Source organism: Tauraco erythrolophus, chromosome 28 (genome assembly GCF_009769465.1).
Source record: "Tauraco erythrolophus isolate bTauEry1 chromosome 28, bTauEry1.pri, whole genome shotgun sequence".
Lineage (NCBI taxonomy): Eukaryota > Metazoa > Chordata > Aves > Musophagiformes > Musophagidae > Tauraco > Tauraco erythrolophus.
In genome coordinates this window covers 4,174,240-4,194,432 of record NC_141492.1, presented here as the reverse complement: position 1 = coordinate 4,194,432, position 20,193 = coordinate 4,174,240, and the positions used below count along the sequence as shown (strand labels likewise).

Genomic DNA, 20,193 nt, shown 5'->3' with positions numbered 1-20,193 from the left:
TTTTTTTTTTCCCAGTAAACAGGATGCTGCCAATGTGAAAACTAGATGTGAACTGTAAAAAACAAACAAAAAGCCAAACACAATGGCAACCTGTGGTTTGAGGTGGAAGGGGTGGCACAGAGAGCAGCTCAGCAGCGTGGAGCTACAGCTGGCAAAGAGAAACGAAACGTCTCCAACCAGCCAGCCCAGGGGCTGCACACAACTGACAGAGCTGGGTCTGAACCCCAAATCCAGTCTCATCCCCAAACGTGGGAAGAGCTTGTTAGTGTCCCATGGGAAGAGATGACCTTTACAGGCAGCTAATTCCTTGTACCTCCATCCCTCTGCCCAGGTGAGAGCTGCCGTATCGCTGCGGGTGCAGCTCTATGCGGGTGTTTTCACTGGCATTGCCCGTTTTCAGGCAGGCAGTCACTATGTGCCCCTCTCCCCTCTGTGCTGGCACGGCTGCACGTGTCGATATGTGGCAAACCAGAGCAGGAAACTGATTCAGCTGAAAGTTCTTTACTTTTTAAGTCTGTTCACAAATAGCTACAGCAGTACGACGAGGGCAGAACCAGGGAAGGGGCTGTTTAAGCAGTGCTGTCACCCAACGCGGAGAAACGGGGCAGCCACGGGATGGTCTAAGCTGCACCGCAAGCCGTGAGAAGAACAAGGAACTGAAACGCAAGGAACTGAAGTCAGAGTTTAATTAACGCTGGGCTTTTTGGTGGCAACAGCTGCATCTGTGGCATCTGTGTATTTGGTGGCATCTCATGCATCAACCTGTGCGTGCTCCTGTTCCTGAGTGCAGGGAAAGCTTTGTGGGGGTAGGCAGTAAATCAGAGCAGAGAGCGACACAAGCTAGGAAAAACAAAGCTTGTTATTATCTACCCCAGATTACTTCTACAATCTGGTTCACCATGCAGCCCTGTAAGAGTTTTACTGGCACAAAGAGGGAAAGGGGATTGTGTGTGGCACAGAATGGGAACAAACAGCAGGGTTGGGGGTGCAGAAGGGATGTGCTTACGGCAGTACTGCTGCCACAACAAGCATCTGCAAAACTACATCTTCAGTAGCACGACTGTAGTTAGAGCATAAAGCAACACTGTGTGTTTGCTTCTTAGTCATGCTGACACAGGCATTGTCTTATCATTGTTCTTGAAGAAAGCTGTCAGCTTAAAAACCTCTGAGAAGCGTTATAAAAACTTGCAAAAATTTCTCTGACCATCAGCATAGCAACTCCCTCACATGGCTCCAAAAAAGGGTGGAAATCCTGTTTCTTTACTGTGTTTATTCTGTGTGCATACTGTCGCCTCATGACATGGGAAAAGAAGATTACGACTACTAATCAGGTACTCAGCAGTAACACAAACTCCCAGTCTGGACTGAGGTTTTGTGCTAAACTCTTCAAAAAGACACAACAATACATTGAAGCCTGAAAAACTCGCAGCTGAGCACACAAAGAACAAACTTCTGAAGACCGAAGTTGGCAAGGTGGGCTCCTGGTCAGACATAGAACCCATCAGTACTGTTACTCACGGCATATTGACAGTGCTGCTGCAGTGCACGAGCAGGCAGCAGGTCATATGTCTGGTGTTTTACCAGAACGACAGGGACAATCCCTGGAAAAGCATCATAGGCTGAGAGAAACACGAGCATGAGGTTAGCAAGGCAGAGGGAAAGGAAAACCACGCGGATCCTGCTGCGTGACTTTCTTACATGAGGCTTGATCGCCGTTTGTCTTCAGGGCGATGTCGTTCCTTTCCTGACGGCCCTTAGTCCCAGAGATCTCCTCCATCTTGTGGATTTCCGACAAACACAGTTTGGGATTATAATGGAAGAAGAGTTTGCCTCGTGCAATAGTGAGGTTGTGTTTACTCCAGTCCCAGAGTTGGCGAAGATTCTGGTTGTCCAAAGCATAAAATGAGTAGTTCCTGAAAGCAGAGAATGCAAATGTGAATTGGGAGGGGATCCGTGGAAAACTCTCTTCCTCATGCACCAATGCAGACACCACAGAAAAATGAATGCAAACTATCTTCCCTGGTACGCCACAAGCCACTGGCAGAGGAAAGTTTAAAAATAACTTCGGAATTGTTTACCAACACAAATCACCCTGATAGCACTGGCACTCCTTACACTTCAAAGCATTAAAATATAGAATCTTGTGAAAGAACTCACCCAGCTTCTAGTGTTTCTCCTCTAATCAGATGCAGTTTACGAAAGAAAGAAAGAGAAACCAAGGCATAAGACCGGCGAATTTTTAGGTAACCTGAGATTTCTTCTATCAAGCCAAGATTCGCTTCTAGCTCAGCTGCTATGTTATCTACGGAGAGGAAAACATTGGGTTTAGTTTTCGGGTATCACAGAGAAAAACACTGACAGCAGAGCCCAAACACATTAAATAGAAGTGTTCTACATTAATTCCTAAGACTTTACAAAAATCATTTAGGAAAAAAACCCAAACGAACGTCACAGGAGCCTTCGCTTCGCAGTTGTTTTTCGGAATCACTGAGATTCAGAGTGGTCAAAGCACAAGAGAAACGCCCCAGCTCATGGATGGTGCCATGGTCACTGATCTGACAGCCAGCGCTCCCTCTCCCTACCCCCTTACTCAGGCAGAACTTACTTCCTCCACGGATATTTATAACTAAGCTTCCATTGACAACCGTGCAGCCGCGGAGCTCTTGAGCCGACGTCACCGAATCGATTGTCTTCTCCTTCCCGTAGTCGCAAACCTTCGGACAGGGCCCCGCGCAGGGCGTGCAGTGCAAGCTGCAAAACAAGAGTCAGGAGTGGAGACGTGGTGCTTGTGCAGGATGGCACCCGGGGCGTCCCCAGCCATTCCCAAAAGCGGAGTAATCAATCCAAAGCGACAGCGTCCCGACAACGTGCCATGGGATTCACTCGCAGCGAGCGGCACGTGGCTCTCAGGAACTCCAAATAAGTGCTGATAATTATTTAAATTGTCATTTCCACATTTTGAATGCTAATTGCTCTGTCCTTCCTCCGTAACAGAAACCAGAATGAGGTGAGTCTGACCATTGTGAGCAGCCCACCCACCACAGCGCTGCTCGGTGCTATATACACCACTGGTTTCAAGATTAAGAAACCCAGACCCAGTCTCCATCCCAAGATCGTTAACCAAACACGTAAGAGATGAGCAGAGAGCCATTCATCTGGGAATCCTCCAATTAAGGACTGCACAAAAGTTGTTTTAAAAAAAAAAAAGGCAGCGAGCACGTGCTTTGTGCTCTGGGGAAATACTCCTGAAACGGCAGCGAGACGATCGCTTGCCCTGGTCGTAACACCACGAGAACGTGTTCCCTGTTCCCAACTGGTTCAGAGAAATAAACATTCTAGCAAAAGCACAGAGTAGTGTTGTGAGGTCCTACTCCCAGCAGCTTGGAACAGCGTATCTACTTTGTGCGCTGCTTGTTTCATTCTTTTAAAAAGCAAACCAGGAAACGGAACAAAAAGCCCTGTTAGAGTGAATTCCCTGAAATTATTACGGCAGGAGCAAATACAGGCGAGCACAAAGCTACCAATATTCATAGGAAATCTGACTCATCACAACATATCATGTTATTGTGGGACAAACAACAAAGTTTTCAGTGATAAACAGCTCAGCAGCATAAATTATTTAATTCCTTTGTCAAAAAACCCTGGGAATAGGCAGAATGGCTGTTCCCTGCTTTGACTCATGCTGCAGTTGTTTGTTACGTTGTCCGTTTACGTCTGGCACAGCTTGAACCTGCTCAATGAAAGTAATTACAGAGATGAGGGACAGATATTCCGAGAAGGATCCACTCAAAACATGCTCTGCTCTTCCCATTAGACTCGACTTTTCCCTGTTCTGCTGAACAGTGAGGCTGTCTAGTCTGCGGGCTGCTTTGGAGGGGGAGAGATGCAGGGCTACCAAGCCACTGCCCACCTCCCTTGGCCCACTTGGTTACACAAATACACTTCCAACTGCAGGACACTTCTCTTCCTTGTCCTCTCTCTCCATCTCCCTTTCCCACTTTTTCCAAACTTGAGATTAAATGAGGGAAGCAGAGGAAGAATAAACTACCGGCACGTGGTAGGTAGACTCGTCTGCTTTTAATGGCTTGAATTAGCAAGGTATTAGTTTGCAAATCATATTAAAGCCAACGAGGTAGTTGTCACAGACACTCCCAACGCCGCAAACTTTTCTTGGTCTTGACACAGAGCACAAACCCTCTGTCCCAAGCGAGAGAAAAGCACAGTACAGAAACAGTGCGGTCTCTTTACCTGCAGACACTTGTACTCACTTGCTGGAATTCATGATGTACCCTGATGGGCACTCGTGAACACATTCGTTGTTGTGGATGACGTGGCACCCGGACTCCCTGGCATTCTTGCATTTGTTGTGCAGCTCCTGGCAGAAGCTGAAGGTCACACAACGCCAACCCTCGAAGCGGTAGTAGCCGGGCGGGCAGGTGTCCACACATTTGCCTTCAAGGTAGAAGTTGCGGCAAGCCACGCACTTTTCGGGGTCGCTGGGCTCCGTGCAGTCCCCGAGACACTCGCTGTGACAGCACTGACCATCAGAGGTGCAGCCCTGGGACTTGCAGGCAGGGGGACAAACTGTGAAGAGAAAAGATAAAAGGCAACTGAGCATCGCAGGACAACCCGATGATGTAGGGCTGTGAAAGGCTTATGAGCGACCACACTTCATCCTGCTTGGCTTGGCAACTTGCTTTTCAGAGAGGCATCCACAAAGGGCAGACGTCTGCCTCATCTCCACTATTCAGTGGAAATTCCAGATTTTAATGACATTTTTGAAGAGCCTTATCATTCACCCTCACAGTTCATTAGTGCTCATCTTCAAAAAGAGAAAATCGAGTTTTCCTTTTATCTCAGTCCAGTACTACGAGGCTCCCAGGAGCACTTTGGTGACTCCAGCATCATTTCTAAAACCCAGAAGAAGCGATGAGACTCATACAATGAGAGCTCTCCAGTCTGGGATAGCCAGTTTCAGCCACAAGACTCTATAGCTTCTTGGTTTAAAGAAACCAAGTTTCCCACAGCAATGCTGCGAGTAACGCGTGTCCAACAATCCCTTTACATAACCCTCCTGCTTTATCAGGATTTGCTTCCTATCTGTCCATCAACCCGTCCCTGGTTTCCCTGGAGGAAGCCTCCTTCCCTGGCACCCAACACAAGCTCTTTGGTGACTCTCCCAGCAAGTCCGAGAAGAAGAGCACCCATGAGCTTTATTGCTTGAGGTTTTTATGGTTTACTTTTTAATTACCCATTACTTATGGCCTCACAACACTTTTAATGAGTGGTTTGGGCTTTGAAACAGGAACCAAGCAGCAGCGTAGCTCAGAGCAAACACCATGACTAACGCTGAGTGAGGAGCTGGAGGGGAGGCTGAGCGAACCCGGAGAAGTTCCACAGGGAAGGACCCATCCTGCCCCTCTGCCGCTCAGCACCTTCACTCTCAGTCTTAATGATTCAAATGAGGCTGAACCAATTAAATCCAACTACTTAATCCAAAACATGGAACTTCAAGGCGCATCTAAAGGGCTTCTGACGGTGAAGGAAGACACAGGTAAGTCCTCCTGGGATCCGCGCTGGTCACACCAAGTAACTTCCTGCTGAATTAACACTCTCTGCCTCAAAACATCCCACACTTTCCGGCTAACGCTCAGCGTCGAAGCAGGAGGGGGTTTATTTGGGGAGATCCCAGACACACCAGTGCTCAGGGGCTAAAGCGTTATTTTTAATTTCTGGCTAACGTGCGTGAGCAGGCTGATGGTGGAACACGGTCTGGTTTTACTCAGCTGAATGAGCAGCGTGTGGGACCCCTACTCCAGCCACCCGTGTTTGGATGATCAAATCCATCCCCAGCTGTGCTTAGGGAGAAAATCCCCCTCCGCTGCGCTCCGCCCCACGCTAAAGGATCGCAGAATTAAGCGTGTTAAAGCTGTTAACGCCATTCTTGGAACAAGCAGCAGTAGCTGGATCAGGGAAGATGAGCAACCTTCTGGTTTGTTCCAGCCTCATAAATCCTTTGAAGAAATATGAAATGGATAAAGTTGAAATTCTATCACAAGGTCAATTGAATCTCAAGTATCCGAGTGCTTCCGTGCCAGTGATTCACCGCAGGTATTTTCCCTGTGCACCCCCCAAGACACATGTGTTCACAAGAAACACTGGAGCGTGTTTCAAATCCATTTTCTTTCACGCCGACCAACCTTTTGCCCTTTTCTAGCAACAACCTTATTTTGTGAACCTGTCACAAACAGTAATGGATTGAAATGCAACGGCCAAGCAGAAGCCACTTGCAGATGATACCTTCATTAGGCTGAATATAAAATGAGAAGCTTGTTGGCAAAGCACGGTTCTACGTTCTTTACCAGGCCACAGATGGAGCACAGTCTTGCAACAGATGTCATGGCTGCAGTTTATCAGAAATATTGGCAACAGAAAAACACAAGGCAGAAAATTCCAGACTTTAGTCCAAAATACTATCAAACTTACTAATTCCAGTCTGAAATATCAAGGTTTATGGGGGGAGAAAAAAAGTCTGGGCTATTTCTCACACACCTCCCCGTGTTCCTAAGCGGGCACTGACGCACCGATGCCTTGCGAGGACGTCCGTGCCTGCTCGTACCAGCGCTCGCTGCGGCACACGCCTCCCTGAAGCGGGGTCAGCATCCAGCTGGGAAGCGAACTGCTACGGCGAACGCATGCAGGACCGACCTGTGCAAGCGGGAGGACAAGTGCTGGCAGTGCAAGTCACAGCGTCCATCGTGATGGGTGGTGAGAAGCTCACCATGAGCTGGCAACATGCGCTGGCAGCCCAGAAAGCCAGCCGTGTCCTGGGCTGCATCCAGAGCAGCGTGGGCAGCAGGGCGAGGGAGGGGATTCTGTCCCTCTGCTCTGCTCTCCTGAGACCCCCCTGCAGTGCTGCCTTCAGCTCTGGGGTCCCCAACATCAGAAGGACATGGAGCTGCTGGAGCGGGTCCAGAGGAGGCCACGAAGATGATCCGAGGGCTGGAGCACCTCTGCTCTGGAGACAGGCTGAGAGAGTTGGGGCTGTTCAGCCTGGAGAAGGCTCCGGGGAGACCTTCCAGCACCTTCCAGTGCCTAAAGGGGCTACAAGAAAGCTGGAGAGGGGCTTTGGACAACGGTGTGGAGTGACAGGACAAGGGGCAATGGCTTTAAACTGAAAGAGGGGAGATTTCAATGGGATCTAAGGAAGAAATTCTTGACTCTGAGGGTGCTGAGGCACTGGACCAGGTTGCCCAGAGAAGCTGTAGATGCCCCATCCCTGGCAGTGTTCAAGGCCCGGTTGGATGAGGCTTTGGGCAACCTGGTGTAGTGGAGGGTGTCCCTGCCCATGGCAGGAGGGTTGGAACTGGATGATCTTTGAGGTCCCTTCCAACTCAAATCATTCCATGATCATCAGTGCTTCCTTCAAAAGGGTATTTTCCCGGATCTGTTTCATGCTTAAGAACTACAAAGTTTAAAATATTCAAAAGACAGAATTTGTTTCTCACGGAGTCAGAGGAGCAGACAGGTAACTTGGAAAAGCTGGCCCTCATGCAAAACACCCAGTGACACATGGCACCTGTTTAACGTTATGCCACACAGTCATTTTTTTTTTTTCTGATTTGTTATGGAAACTAACCTTCAAAGCCCTATGCTTATTTACCCATTTTGAACTCAGCTGCAAATATTCACAGGGCAGAAACTGTTTAAATTCTCAACTCTAAAGGTTTTTAGAAGATACAATTAAACTATTTTTAAACTGTTTTTAACGTTTCTTTTTGCTGTTCTACGAGCTTTTGATGTCTAAAAGACAGCTTGAAGAAAGCGAAGCAGCCAAGGCAACATCTTTTTTTCCATTAAGCACTCAAGACCAGAAATTGTTGATGGCTGTTTTGTGCAAATGCTCGTTACACAAGATCTTGAATAGATGTTGCCTTGATGTTATCAAGCTATACATGCTTGAAAGCACCTGAAAGTCACGTAGAAACCTCTCCAGTGTATCTTCACTACCACTTCTTATAGCTGCTACTACAGCACCCATGTTATACGACTGCGGATGGGTCAGACGGGTTTTTTTCTTTGGGATTTTTTTCTTGCCGTCACGTTACGCCTTCACTGCAGGACAACATTGAATAGGTTTGTGCTGAGCAAGCACACCTCGTTCCTCCTTTGTCACCGAGGTTTGCAGACTCCAACAATAGTCACTGGCCCACGTAGAGTCACCTCTTTGCAATGAGATGGCGCTTTTGGGAGCTGCGGTATGGTCCGGCATGAAACGAGGTGGCACAGGGTACGCTGAGACACACCAACAACACAGCCCTGGCCTCTGGGTAATGCCAGGGGGCTTTTGGAGACTATGGTGCCTCCCTTTTGGCATAGGGAAAAAAGTGCCAAAGAGAAGAGTCAAAGGGAACTTCATAAATCCTAGCTAGACACAAGGGAACAGCTATTTTCGGGTCGGGGAGAAGCCACCACGCCGACCCATAAAAGCTGCTGCAGGAAAAGGTGCTTCAGCACCGGCACCAGAGCAAAGCTGTTCATCTCAGCCCGACACCGCTTCGTCAGATCGTTAACAACGGGACCTGTGAAGTCCCTGTCCCAAAGATGACAAACAGCTCCGTGCTGAACTAATCCGCCCAGGCCAGGGGGAGAAACGGAGCAGACAGAGGTTCAAACCTGTTGTCCCAGGGGCAAATAAATATTTAACCAGCCAGCTAGAGTGGCTCCAAAGCCTTAGGAAACAATGCATTTTACAAACCTTTCTGATTAGAGATTCAAACTGACATTTCTTCATGCTGCTGAGGCCCAGCTGGGGGTGGGGGGGCAAAAGGCAGCAGAGTCAGCGCAAAGGAATTTCCACCTCTGCGGATCGCTCCCGTCGTTTCACCACTTCCCAGTGCTTCAGGTGGAAAGAAAACACACTGATACCGTAAACATATTTCCGAGCCAACACAGGTAACCAGGAGATCCGTCTTTAACAGGGAAGTCAATTAAGCATTAAGCTGTTCAGCTAATAAACAGTTTGCCTGAATATCAAAGCATGATTAAAAACATTGGTGTTGTGCTAACAAGACAATAGCAGTGAATTATCAGAAAAAGAAAAAAAAAAAAAAAGATAAAAATCACTCAGGGTAAGTTTTGCTGTTCCTTTGGGATCCTCAGCCACTGGATGGGTTCAAATAGCAACGTCCTGGGTGAGCGGCGTCGGGAATTCAAATGGATGGTGGTTTGGGTATGGTAAAACTTAGAGTTCATTAAGAGGAAATTCTAAATTACACATATGATTGTCACGATGCTGCATCACGTACTGTGCAGGCACTGGTGTGTTCACACACAGTTTTGGGACCCATTTGTCACGAATTGACACGATCTCTCTACTGTGCAATAACAAGCCCCACGCGTGCGAGTGTGGGTCAGCAGAGACAGCCCGGGCTACCGCGGGTCCTCTCCGTCAGCCAGGGCATCCTCTTGGCCACCGGCTGAGCCACCAGCAAGAAGCAAACTCACCCTGCACCGTCACGTTCCATTTTCCCAAACTACACAAGCTGTATCTTGATTCCAGACGAGGCAATTAGGAGACTCCAGATCCAACGAAGTCCAGGACAGAAAACAACTGCGGCAGGAGAACCACCCTCAACTCCAGCCAAGGCATTGGCTGTTGGCGCTGGAGGCATCCAACCGCTCCGCTATCGGCACACGGCAAACAGCCTTAACCCCTTGCCAGCCACCCAAAACTGGGGCTTCCCAAATGAGCCCCCGCTTGCCCGGGAGCCCCCGCCGCTCCCTCCGCCCTGACACCACAAAACTCATTAGGGTAACGCAATTAAACCGGCTGCCGCAGGGCTCTCCTGCGCGTAACCTGCAAGGCGTATTTACAAGCAGGAGAGAAACGCCGGAGGAAGCCAGCCCGACGCCGGCACTGAGACAGCTGAAAACGGCTCGTTTTGGCCGCGATACGCCCCGCTCGGTGCCAGAGCTGGGGCTGGTGTAATGTTATATGACGTGCACACGCGTGTAATCCAAAGCCAGCGTCCCGCAGAAACACTATCGGAGAGCTCTGCCTCTCCCCATCGTTTTTTTTTTTCCCTCTTACTGTAAATGGCTGCACTCTCTGCCATATAAATTTATCCAGGAGCAGTCTCCCGCACACATATATAACCATACTTGAGTTATGGCTGCAGTAGGAACTGTAATTTAATTTCCTAACTGTACGCTCGCGATAACGACCTCCGTAGAAATGGGTTCTTGCGGTCCTAAACAAAAACCAAACCAACAAGGGGAAGAAAAAAAAAAAAAAAAAGGAAACCCAAGGACTAACCGCCCACGGCAGTAACTCCTCCGAGCGTGTGTTGCAAGCATGTGATCTTAATTTAGCACTACAGAGTTTGTGCTTGTTTCCTGAATTTCTGCAAGTGCTGAGCGGCATCGCTTCCATTAAATCCATAGGAACCTCACCTGCTTATACAATGATGTATTAACTCATGTTATACGTACATAGCATTTTGCACTTGATCACTTTTCCTCCAGATTAACTCATTCTCCTCCTGCAAAGGACACTGCAAATTCAGTAAGTCATTAAGCAGTGTTTGTTGCAGAGTTCTGTTGCATAATTTTTAACTGTAAAACAATTTTTTATTTTTTTTTAATTGTGATCATCTATTTTTTTGTTTTAAAAGCATTTATTTGGTCTGAACACATCAAGGCAACACCTAATCTGAGTGCATTAATGTATCATAAGGCTGCAAAGAGCTATTAAAAATTAAATAAAACTGTGCCCAGTGGAGGCCAGGTATAACCTAAAACTCCTTAGCAGAGGGGGTTGATAGAGAGCTGAAGCAAGAAAAACAGCGTCCCACCAACCCCTCTGCTCTGTGGCTTATGTCCTTCAATTATTTCTTCATGCCACTGAGACCAGAGAGGCAGAAACCTAAACCCTAAACCCACCAGCAGCATCTTGGGGTGTTACGATGGCAGTAGCGCGCGTGGGAAGGACGTGGTTATGGAGCTCCATCGCACTGTCAAGAGCACGAGGACTTTTGATTGCTTTAGTGACTAACAGCAGCACCTTGCCCAGAGCCCCCTGAATCTACAAAATAAGTGTAGAAACTTGATCAGAAGAGAAAATAAGAAAATAATTTTTTGCTTCTACAAAAAGACTGCCAGCGACGTCGGATGGTGGCTGTAGTTACCAAGTGAAATTCAGGAAATATCACAACACTTCCCAGCAAAACTTCATGTCACTTATTTATGGTGCTCAACTGCTCTAACAACATTTATTCCTCTCTTTTCTCCAACTCCAGACATCCAAGGAACAACCCTCCCAAACCAGACCGACTCCAACGCTGTGATCCACACGCCGGATTTCAGTTCTCAGCACCAACTCGGGAAGGAGCAAGTGCCAAATAAATTCAAGGTTTTACAATCAGCACTAAAATTAAAGTGTTATTTTTAAAATAAGATATTAGAGTACATAATGCCACGACCCCACTGAAATGCGAGTTGGGAACGTTAGGAGGTCTGTATTTACACAGGAACAGATAAAATTAACTGCAGGTGCCTCCCTTCCCATAGACAGTGACTTCCAAAAACAACATGCTCTCAATAAAACGCAAAGGAAACTTCCCATTGACGTTTCTCAGGACAACATTACAACTCTTATCTCATCTATCAGTAAGGAGAAGAAAAAACTTGTTTCGTCTCCCAACCCTTTCACAAGTTACGTGCTCATTTGGAGCTATGGGGAATGTCTCAAATATTCCGAAACGGGACCGGTGCCATTTGCAAACGCCGTGTATTCGGCTGCTTCCCACAAGGCATCCTCCCAGCCCAGGACCGCCACCACAGCTAAAGCCAACGGAGATGCTGGCACCGTTGCATGGACCTCTTAGGATCAGCAAACGTGAGCTTAGAAAAGATAAAAGGGTTTGGAGTTGGGTGCCACCTTGTCCAGCTGTGATAGCAGAGGATATGGAGGTCTGTGAAAAAAGTTGTTGACTGGAGATAGGGGGAAAGGTTGAGTTGTGTTGTTGTTAGAGGAAAAGAGCAGATAAAAGGAGATCTCTCCAGAAACACAGTCTCTTCCATGCCAACCTCCTGCTGTTTAAACTGTGGAGTAATCTATTACCTTCCGTGCTACAACTACCAGTGGAGTTCTCTGGAAATAGAGAAATTTACTCGTACGTGAATTGTGCCAAGGAATACAGAAAACTTGTTAAGAGGAACTCACACATATGCACACATACATATACACACACACACTTTTTTTATATATATATAGCATATTAAAAAAAAAAGTCATCTTAGTATGATGAAGCCTGGAGGAAGTCACCAACCGCAACAGATCCACAACGCCTTTGGTCACTCGTTCTTTATCTTAAGAAGTGATAACCTTTGCAAAAGAGCTTCTCCAGCTACCACGCCAAGGACACAACGCCGTACCCATGCCCAGGCGTACCAAGCCCTGTGTAACCTCAGATTCAACGGCTCAGCTCTGTGGCTGGAGACAGCAGACAGTCCAATTATCATCTCTTATTTTCAGGGATAGGATCTTCTTGGGCTACAAACCTCAGCTATGAAAGTCCCTCACTTCTTCCCAATAAATCTTCAGGACAGGCTCTCTGTTCACAGATCTTCTAGACCTTTCTGTTTCTCTCCCTTGAAGGTCTTCACTCCTGCTCTCATTTGTCACCCCAACTATTTACATGGCGAAGTGGATGCCTCCCACTCGGGTACGCCTAGTACTGCCCACATAGAATAAAGATCAAAAAAATATTTTCCTTTTGTGCATTTTAAGCAGCATACGTGGTGTTTACACCGTGGCAAACCGAAGTTACAGAGCAAAGCATCCCTTGCTGATGAGAGCTAGGGGACAAAGCTGAAAAAATAAATAATAAAAAAATTCAAACTCAAGACTAGGTCTGTTTTCATTCTCCTAGCACCTTTCGGTCAAGCTGATTTCCCAAGCTGGTAAAAACAACTCGCAGAAATCTGGCTAAACCGTTGGCAATCAAGCTCAAGATATCAAAACACGGAGTTTGATTTGAAAACACAGCAGCACTGTTGAAAGGCGGAACGAGTGTCACAAAGTGCACGCAAGGATAGCGACGAGAAGTTGTAAATGCTTTGCCTAGTGTCTACAACACCGCCGCTGTGCCGTTCTCTGGCAAGCAGACCAAGCCTGCTCCTTGTACTTTGTCTTCAAAGTTACACGGGCGCTCAGCGCGGCGTAAGGGATGAGAAATAACCACCCACCCGCTCGCTTCCTTGTTTTCCTTTGCTGGGCAAGCCCCAAAAATGACACTCCATCTTCAGGCAAAGCCTGGAGTCCCCAGTCAGTTATCACCAAATATAATGCCCCCGTGCAAATCCATACTAACTCCAGGCTCTGCCACTGTCAGTCCCTTTGATGGCTTAATAATTGAAGATGATTAAGAAGCCACCACGCCCACTCCTATCCCTCCAGTACCTGAGGACTGGGAGGGCAGAAGTTTCTGAACTTCAGTCGTTCTGATAGTAATTTGCTAAAGAGCTTCTAAGTGAAATCTGTGTCTCTATAAGCAGAGGCAGAACCGTCCATTGTACTTAATCCCCGGCGAACACAGGAGATTTGTAAGAAGTATCATAGAATGGTTAGGGCTGGAAGGGACCTTCAAGGGTCATCTAGTCCAACCCCCCTGCAACGAACAGGGATATCTCCAACTAGATCAGGTTGCTCAGGGCCTCATCCAACCTGGCCTTGAACGTCTCCACGGATGGAGCATCCACCACCTCTCTGGGGATGTTCAAGTAGGTAATTTTGAAGTAGTTTGGACATCAGCCACCTCGTATTGTACTTGATTCTGTACATCAGAACAGAGCATTTGTAATTTAGACCACGACCAGAATCTTTAAAGTTAATTCGGGGAATTATTCTGTAAAACTTTGCTCATTGTTTTACTCTCAGCTATGAAGGTGCTTTTTTGTTGTTATGGTTTGTTAAATTTCAATCCTTATTGCAACCCAAGGATTGGGTTTTACCATTTGATGGTTGATACGCCACCTGGGAGCCTCACAAAGGCTCCACGTTAATATTTAACTATGTATTACTCTTCCCCACGTACAGCATCTTGCAAACATCCCTCTTCACTTTAACCTACTCCTGTCAAACCTGCTCACTCACATCGCCATCCCAGAAGACCCCAAGAGAATCAGCGGGAAGTGGCCCAGGCAGCCACGGATGTCCTAAAAATAAAGTGTAATTGCGTGTAAAGCCTCTATCCATACCATATTTTGAACACAGATCTCCACTCTTTGCACCAACAGGATGTGAACCATCTCGTTCCAAGGGCAGGTGACCGTCTTGGCACAGTGCTGGGGACAAGCTTCTCCTCAGGCCAATTTACTTCTCACTGATCAGCAGCATGGACCGAGCAGAAGAGGCAGCAGATGCTTAGTGCTGAACGCGACAGCGTGCTGCTTCAGGAGGAGCCATAAAAGAGAAGTATGGAAGTTTGGACCTGCCCTACTGAAGAACACACGGAGATACGCAGAAGTGCTTCAACGTGACGGTCCAAGAACAAGGTCCCACGGAATTTTTCCATACGTCGGTCTAACACAAGCTATTCCTTTTACCTACAAACCCCGTCCTGGAAACGGAGGAGCGATACGATCAAAGCACGAGGCGAAATGTACAACCTTTGCTTTCTGCGGAGATAAGCGAGGGGTAAGATTGCTTTTCTCAAGGCCACGGAGGAGGATGTTGTAGTAAACAAGGCATGGAAGAACGAAAGCCAAGTTGACACATTCAACGACGTGGGGATGAGGAAGGCTGCGTTTGAGGTACGTTATGTGAAAAACGTCTAAAATGTAACTGGGAGACACAAAATAAAAGTGAATTTACACGGAGAAGGACGTTCAGTTTACAGTGATGCAGGAAAGCGGAGCTGTCCATAGCCGAGAAAGGTAATGAAATGGGTGGAAGTATAAGATTAACCACAAGGAGATGAAGCTGATAACTAATGATCTACACTGAAATGTCAGGCAGAGGTTAAGATTTTAATCTGGACAGATTCCACAGCATAGTCATGAATTGTAAACACAGACTCTGAAGTTGAATTTGTGTTTGTGGATGAACATACTGAAAAGAAGCCAGAGAGAAAGACGGAACATAACTTATTCCAGAATCCCCCTTCCCACCTCACCTCCCAGAGAGGATGAGGAGAGAGAAAGGAAAAGAACCACCTGAAGCCCAGCTGTGCAAGACATATTTAGAGGAAGAATTTTCCTGTGAAGCAAAGCTAACCAGCTCTATCAGCCAGTTGTTTTCTTTTTTCCCTTAAGTCACCAGGAAGAAGTGCTACTGGTCAGCTGCCAGCTGCCCACCATGACCCAGGCTGGCAGCCGACAACCTGGCAGGAATCAAACCAGAGCAGCTGTACCCCACACGAGCAGCCAACGCACGGAAGGATTCACCAAAGGGCTAACGCGTGCACCCTTCGGGTACCAGATTTGTTTTCCACATAGATACATCCAAAATTACATATTGCAAAGCACGTCTTCCAGTGATTTAATAGGTGTCATGATTTTCCCTGGACCTACAATATTTTTTTTCAATGTCATATTTGAACTGTGGAAAGGAGAAATGCATACAGTATCTCGTTTCTAGGCATACTAATATCAAATGCATAGATTATATGCAATCATATAATAATTCTCTCAACTACTCCAGTCATTTTGGCCTCATCAGCTCATGTCCACTAATTTATACACCCTTCTCTCTTTGCCCTAAAGCAGTATGTATGGTCTCCACAGTTTATTTCTAGGTAGAAGAATTTACTTGGCAGTACTGAAATAGATACTGTTTGCTTGCAGTCCCAGAGCCAAGCAGTTGAGACCTCTCTATGGAATGTATTTTTATTTACTACATGCCCTTGTCATCTCCGGCATACCAGCAATGTCCATTTTCAAGTAATTCAATGTATAATAATATGTGGCCCTGCACAAACTATCCAAGTCAACTCTTCCCAGATACGTATCTGCTTAACAGCTTCTCATCACAAACATACTGATCCCTACAGTTTTTGATCTACAGGATGAGTGCCGTGCCACATCACTCTGCTTCCCTCAAAGTGCCAAACAAGAAATGATAGAAATGACCAAAAGCCACGCAAATACAACCCTAAGAAAAAACAAATGGCTATAGATTTGTACAAAAACCATTAACTCCATTGCACAAGCCACCCTTGGCAGCTATTAATCTATTTCTCCTTGTAAAATTATGCAAGAGAAAGTTGTAATCTGAAGGAATTTAATCCCAAACTAGTTGTGCCATCCCAACAAGGAGAAGCCAACAACGAGGAAACTGAATCTTCTGAAGTTAAATTGAACTCAGGGGAGATGTTGGATTCTCAATCTTTCTTCCACAACAGTTAACGGCTCCAACTGCCGATTGTCAGAATTGTGAAAATTCTGTTTTATTTTATGCCTCTTAAAATAAAACTGTCACTGAAGTCACTTTGTTCAGTAACAAGGAAGTACAGTAGCAGCAAAAGTCTCATTATCTGCCCGTTAAAGTACGCTCGGCCATCGAGAAAAACAGGATCTGCTTACACAACACGAAGCGTGCGGCGTGTGCCACGACGGCCACAAATCTTCAGCTTCATGGATGCTTATCAGCACGGAGCTGAGATACAGCCTCATCACCAGTCACCATCAGCATCGTCCCTTTCAGAGCAATTAAGACTATTCAGAGCTGGTCTCATTGACACCTGCCAATCCCTAAACGAGGTCATTACTGCAGGGGGGGAAAAGTTTATGGAAATAATCTTGCAATGGATAGAGTCCTCTGAAATAGAATTACACAAACTAGTACTATCTAGCAAAAAAAAAAAAAAAAAGAAGAGAAGGGACTCTCTTCTACAAGAAACCTGAAGCCATATCAGTTTCTCCAGAGACAAAGAGTCTTTTTCATAAGCAAACTGTGGAGGTTTCGAATCTCAGCACAGAGCTGCCATTACTGAAAGCCATCTTCAACTGGAAGGGAGCCGAAGAAGTTTTCCAGATGCCGCCCACTCCATCCACCTGTCCAAGGCCAGATCAAACACTTCACCTAAGACATTTCTGACTGTTGTTCGTCTAAACCCATCTTAAAGTTCAATTCTGCCTTGAGGCACTTCCTGCATTTGATGTCTGAAGTTAATTGAAGCCCAGTTCGTCAGTAGGTTGCTCTGATCTGCTCCACGTTCCAGACAGCCACCGAGGCACAGAGAGGGGCACAGAACTACCCGAGAGGCGAACGGCAGCGCTGGGAAGAGACCAGTGGTGTCCAAGTCCACATCCAGCACACGATCCTCTGCAAAATACTTTGTACGAAGCAAAACACTCAATGGTTTATTGCCCAGCCCTGCTCAGCCTCCTTCTGTATCAAAGCAAGGTTCATCTTCAAATCTGTGCCACTTCCAGCCAGGCTGTGGATGGATGGATGGATGGATGGATGGATGGATGGATGGATGGATGACCGCAGCGGACAGTTACTGGCAGATCTGAGCACTGAGAGACCTAAAGCGTGTTTGAAAAACACAATCTGGAGTTCTTTTTGTTATCACAGATCAGAGCATGTGGAAAAACACCACGTTCTTCGATGGTGCTGATCAACAAGAATGGTCACGCAGCAGCCAACAGAGCCATGCAAAACACGAGGACATTCTTATCACACCCACCAAATTCACGCTCTGTACAGGCTCGAAGGAGAACATTTTATATTTCCCTGAGCAAAACACTGATACTTGATGCAGATACCTGGTTCTAATAGACTTGTAGACTAGTTGGTACCGAGCCGCAGAAACTCAGTATCTAAGCACTGCAAGAGCAGCTGTACATGACACAAATTATTTAAGCAGCCCTGGAGATAAAGTTATTGGAGTGTGGAAGAGAAGCCTAAGGAAATGGTAATCTACACGTGACATTTCTTTTGCTGATTTAACAATTGTAGAAACCTGATGGTGAGGTAAGAAGTTGTTTCGGATAAAGCACCCGTTTCTACACAAACGCTTTTTCCATGAAGTCTCCAGGTAAGACAGCACCTCCCGCTCACCCTTCTGCCAGAAACGCGGAGCATGCAGACTCCCCAGGCCCAAAGTCCACAGAACTGGATGAACAGAGAAACACTTTAATGAGTTTTAAAGGCTTCGTTTCGAACGTGGTTTTAAACAAAAGCCTTATTCCTTTCAGTCGAGTTAAGGCTCCGCTGGGTGAGACTGTCAGACATCGCACCGAGGGGCTGCATTTCCTCTCTGGCTTTTGGGAGCTTTTGAGGGGCACTTAGGAGGGAACTCTTGGACTCATTCATCCCGAATCGAAGCTGTGTAAACACATCCAGTGTGATCAGCCTTACTTCAGAAAAGACCGAAGACCAGAAAAAACAAGTCCTATTTGTTCTATTAGGTCATTGCTGTTGCGTTTTCACTACCCTTAGAACATAATCGGTTCGTCTGTGTAGAAAAGACAAGAAAAACATTTGTCTGATATTCCAATGGTAATGAATATTGCTCACGGACATTCAAATCCTTGCAGTGTCGTAACGCAACATGGATGTTTAATGAAGTTTAAAAAGGTAACGGAAAAATGCTGAGTTATCCCGTGATGTCTGCTGACTTGCACGTGCCTTATTCCCAGGAAACCCAATACACTGGTAGAGCTTCCTTGCATCACTCCTAAGATTTTCTAATTGTGTCTTTAACACTGCAGCAGGGCTCAAACCCACCTTCGAGCACAAGCATTCTTCACATACCTTCTCAATCCTAAAACGTTGCCCAAGCTCTCCCCTCTGCATGCACGGCCCCTGGAAGCCTCACCTTGCAATAACGCCGCGTGCTCTTCATGGAATTAAACCCTCACAGCTACCAAACCAGAGAAAATACCAAAAATTGAGTTGGAAATCATGGCTACGCAACTCCAGACCTGTTCCTTTGCCCTACAAACCTGCCCTTGTTACAATCCTACAGCCCAGCAGGCTTTATTTTGATATACAAATTGAGACCAACCTCCTCCTTCCCTGTCCCAGAAAATTCTCCTTTTTAAATAACATTAAATGAGGACTCGTGCTTGGGGGTCGGGCTAAAGGGAACCAAGAGGAGCACGAAGAACCGGACAGGCAGCAACCACAGCCCTTACTGCTGCTCAGGCTGCAGATATTTTCTCTGATCTCTGACAAACTTGCTACCTAAGTTGCCTTAACTCTGTGCATCAACTTAAAAACCATCAATCTTTCCCTGTAACTTGAGCTCAGGCTCAGCTCATCGTATCAGGGCCCTGGAATTCCAGCGTGGCCACACAGCAGGAGTCCCAAGCGACCCACAGTAAGACGTGTACAGCTCCAGAAGCCTTCAAATTGCACAGAAAACTAAAGATTGGAGCAGTTGTACGAACACATTAATGAAATTCCCCTTCTCCAACTAAAAAGACCTTGCAAATTTTACAATATTCATCAGACCAGTCTTGCTGAATACCTGTCGCCCTCCTTACGCTTGCAGGTGAACGAGGGTCATAATACTTAATGGCTCAACTGTCCGGCACCTGCCAGGGCTTCAGCGACTGCTGGGTGGGAGCTGATGGCTGCAAAGCTGAAACTGCCTGATTTACAATTACAATAGAGCAGTAATTTCTTGCTATCCTTGGAAAAGGGCACCTCTAACCCAATACACAAGATTAAATTCACATTTATCTTTCTGGAGTCCACCGAAGTGATGCCAGCGAAACCACACGCACTCCAAGTTCTTGAAAAACATGTAGAAGGAAATTAATTGCAGCGTTCTGCATCCTAACCAGACATTCCTTCCAACTCTTTTGTGGGATTTCCTTCAAAACATCTTCCTCAGAGCCTCCAACCTCTCACGGTGCCCAGGAGGCAGCCCCTGCTCAGGTAAATAAAAAAGAGCATCCTCAAATCGAGGAATTCACACTGAGGATCCCAAGCTAGAAGCAACTTATTAGTACAGAGCATCCTCTTGCCCCGTCTGCATCCTTCTCCTCGATAGTAATTCTAACCCTGTTTTGAAGAGGGGAGACGGAAATTCCACGTTAAAACACTTTTTGGACATGAACATTGTGCTGAGTGTCCTGCCCTGTTTTTTCAGCTTATTTAAATACAGATTCACAAGGAAGCCAGACTCAGACGAAACCGTTATAACCACCCAGCCAACATTTAAGCACCACACA

The 20,193-nt window shown here is 46.6% G+C and overlaps 1 protein-coding gene across 1 annotated transcript in view; it reads right to left on the bottom strand.

Moving 5' to 3' along the window:
* The window catches only part of INSR (insulin receptor), a 51,819-nt gene that overhangs the window by 16,196 nt on the left and 15,430 nt on the right, over window positions 1-20,193 (bottom strand). The window contains exons 3-6 of the mRNA XM_086627963.1: window positions 4,269-4,584; window positions 2,606-2,751; window positions 2,158-2,302; window positions 1,699-1,913 (exon numbers count right to left, since the gene is read on the bottom strand). Of these exons, the coding sequence (XP_086484089.1) occupies window positions 1,699-1,913; window positions 2,158-2,302; window positions 2,606-2,751; window positions 4,269-4,584 (822 nt within the window). The remainder of the gene's footprint in view (window positions 1-1,698; window positions 1,914-2,157; window positions 2,303-2,605; window positions 2,752-4,268; window positions 4,585-20,193) is intronic.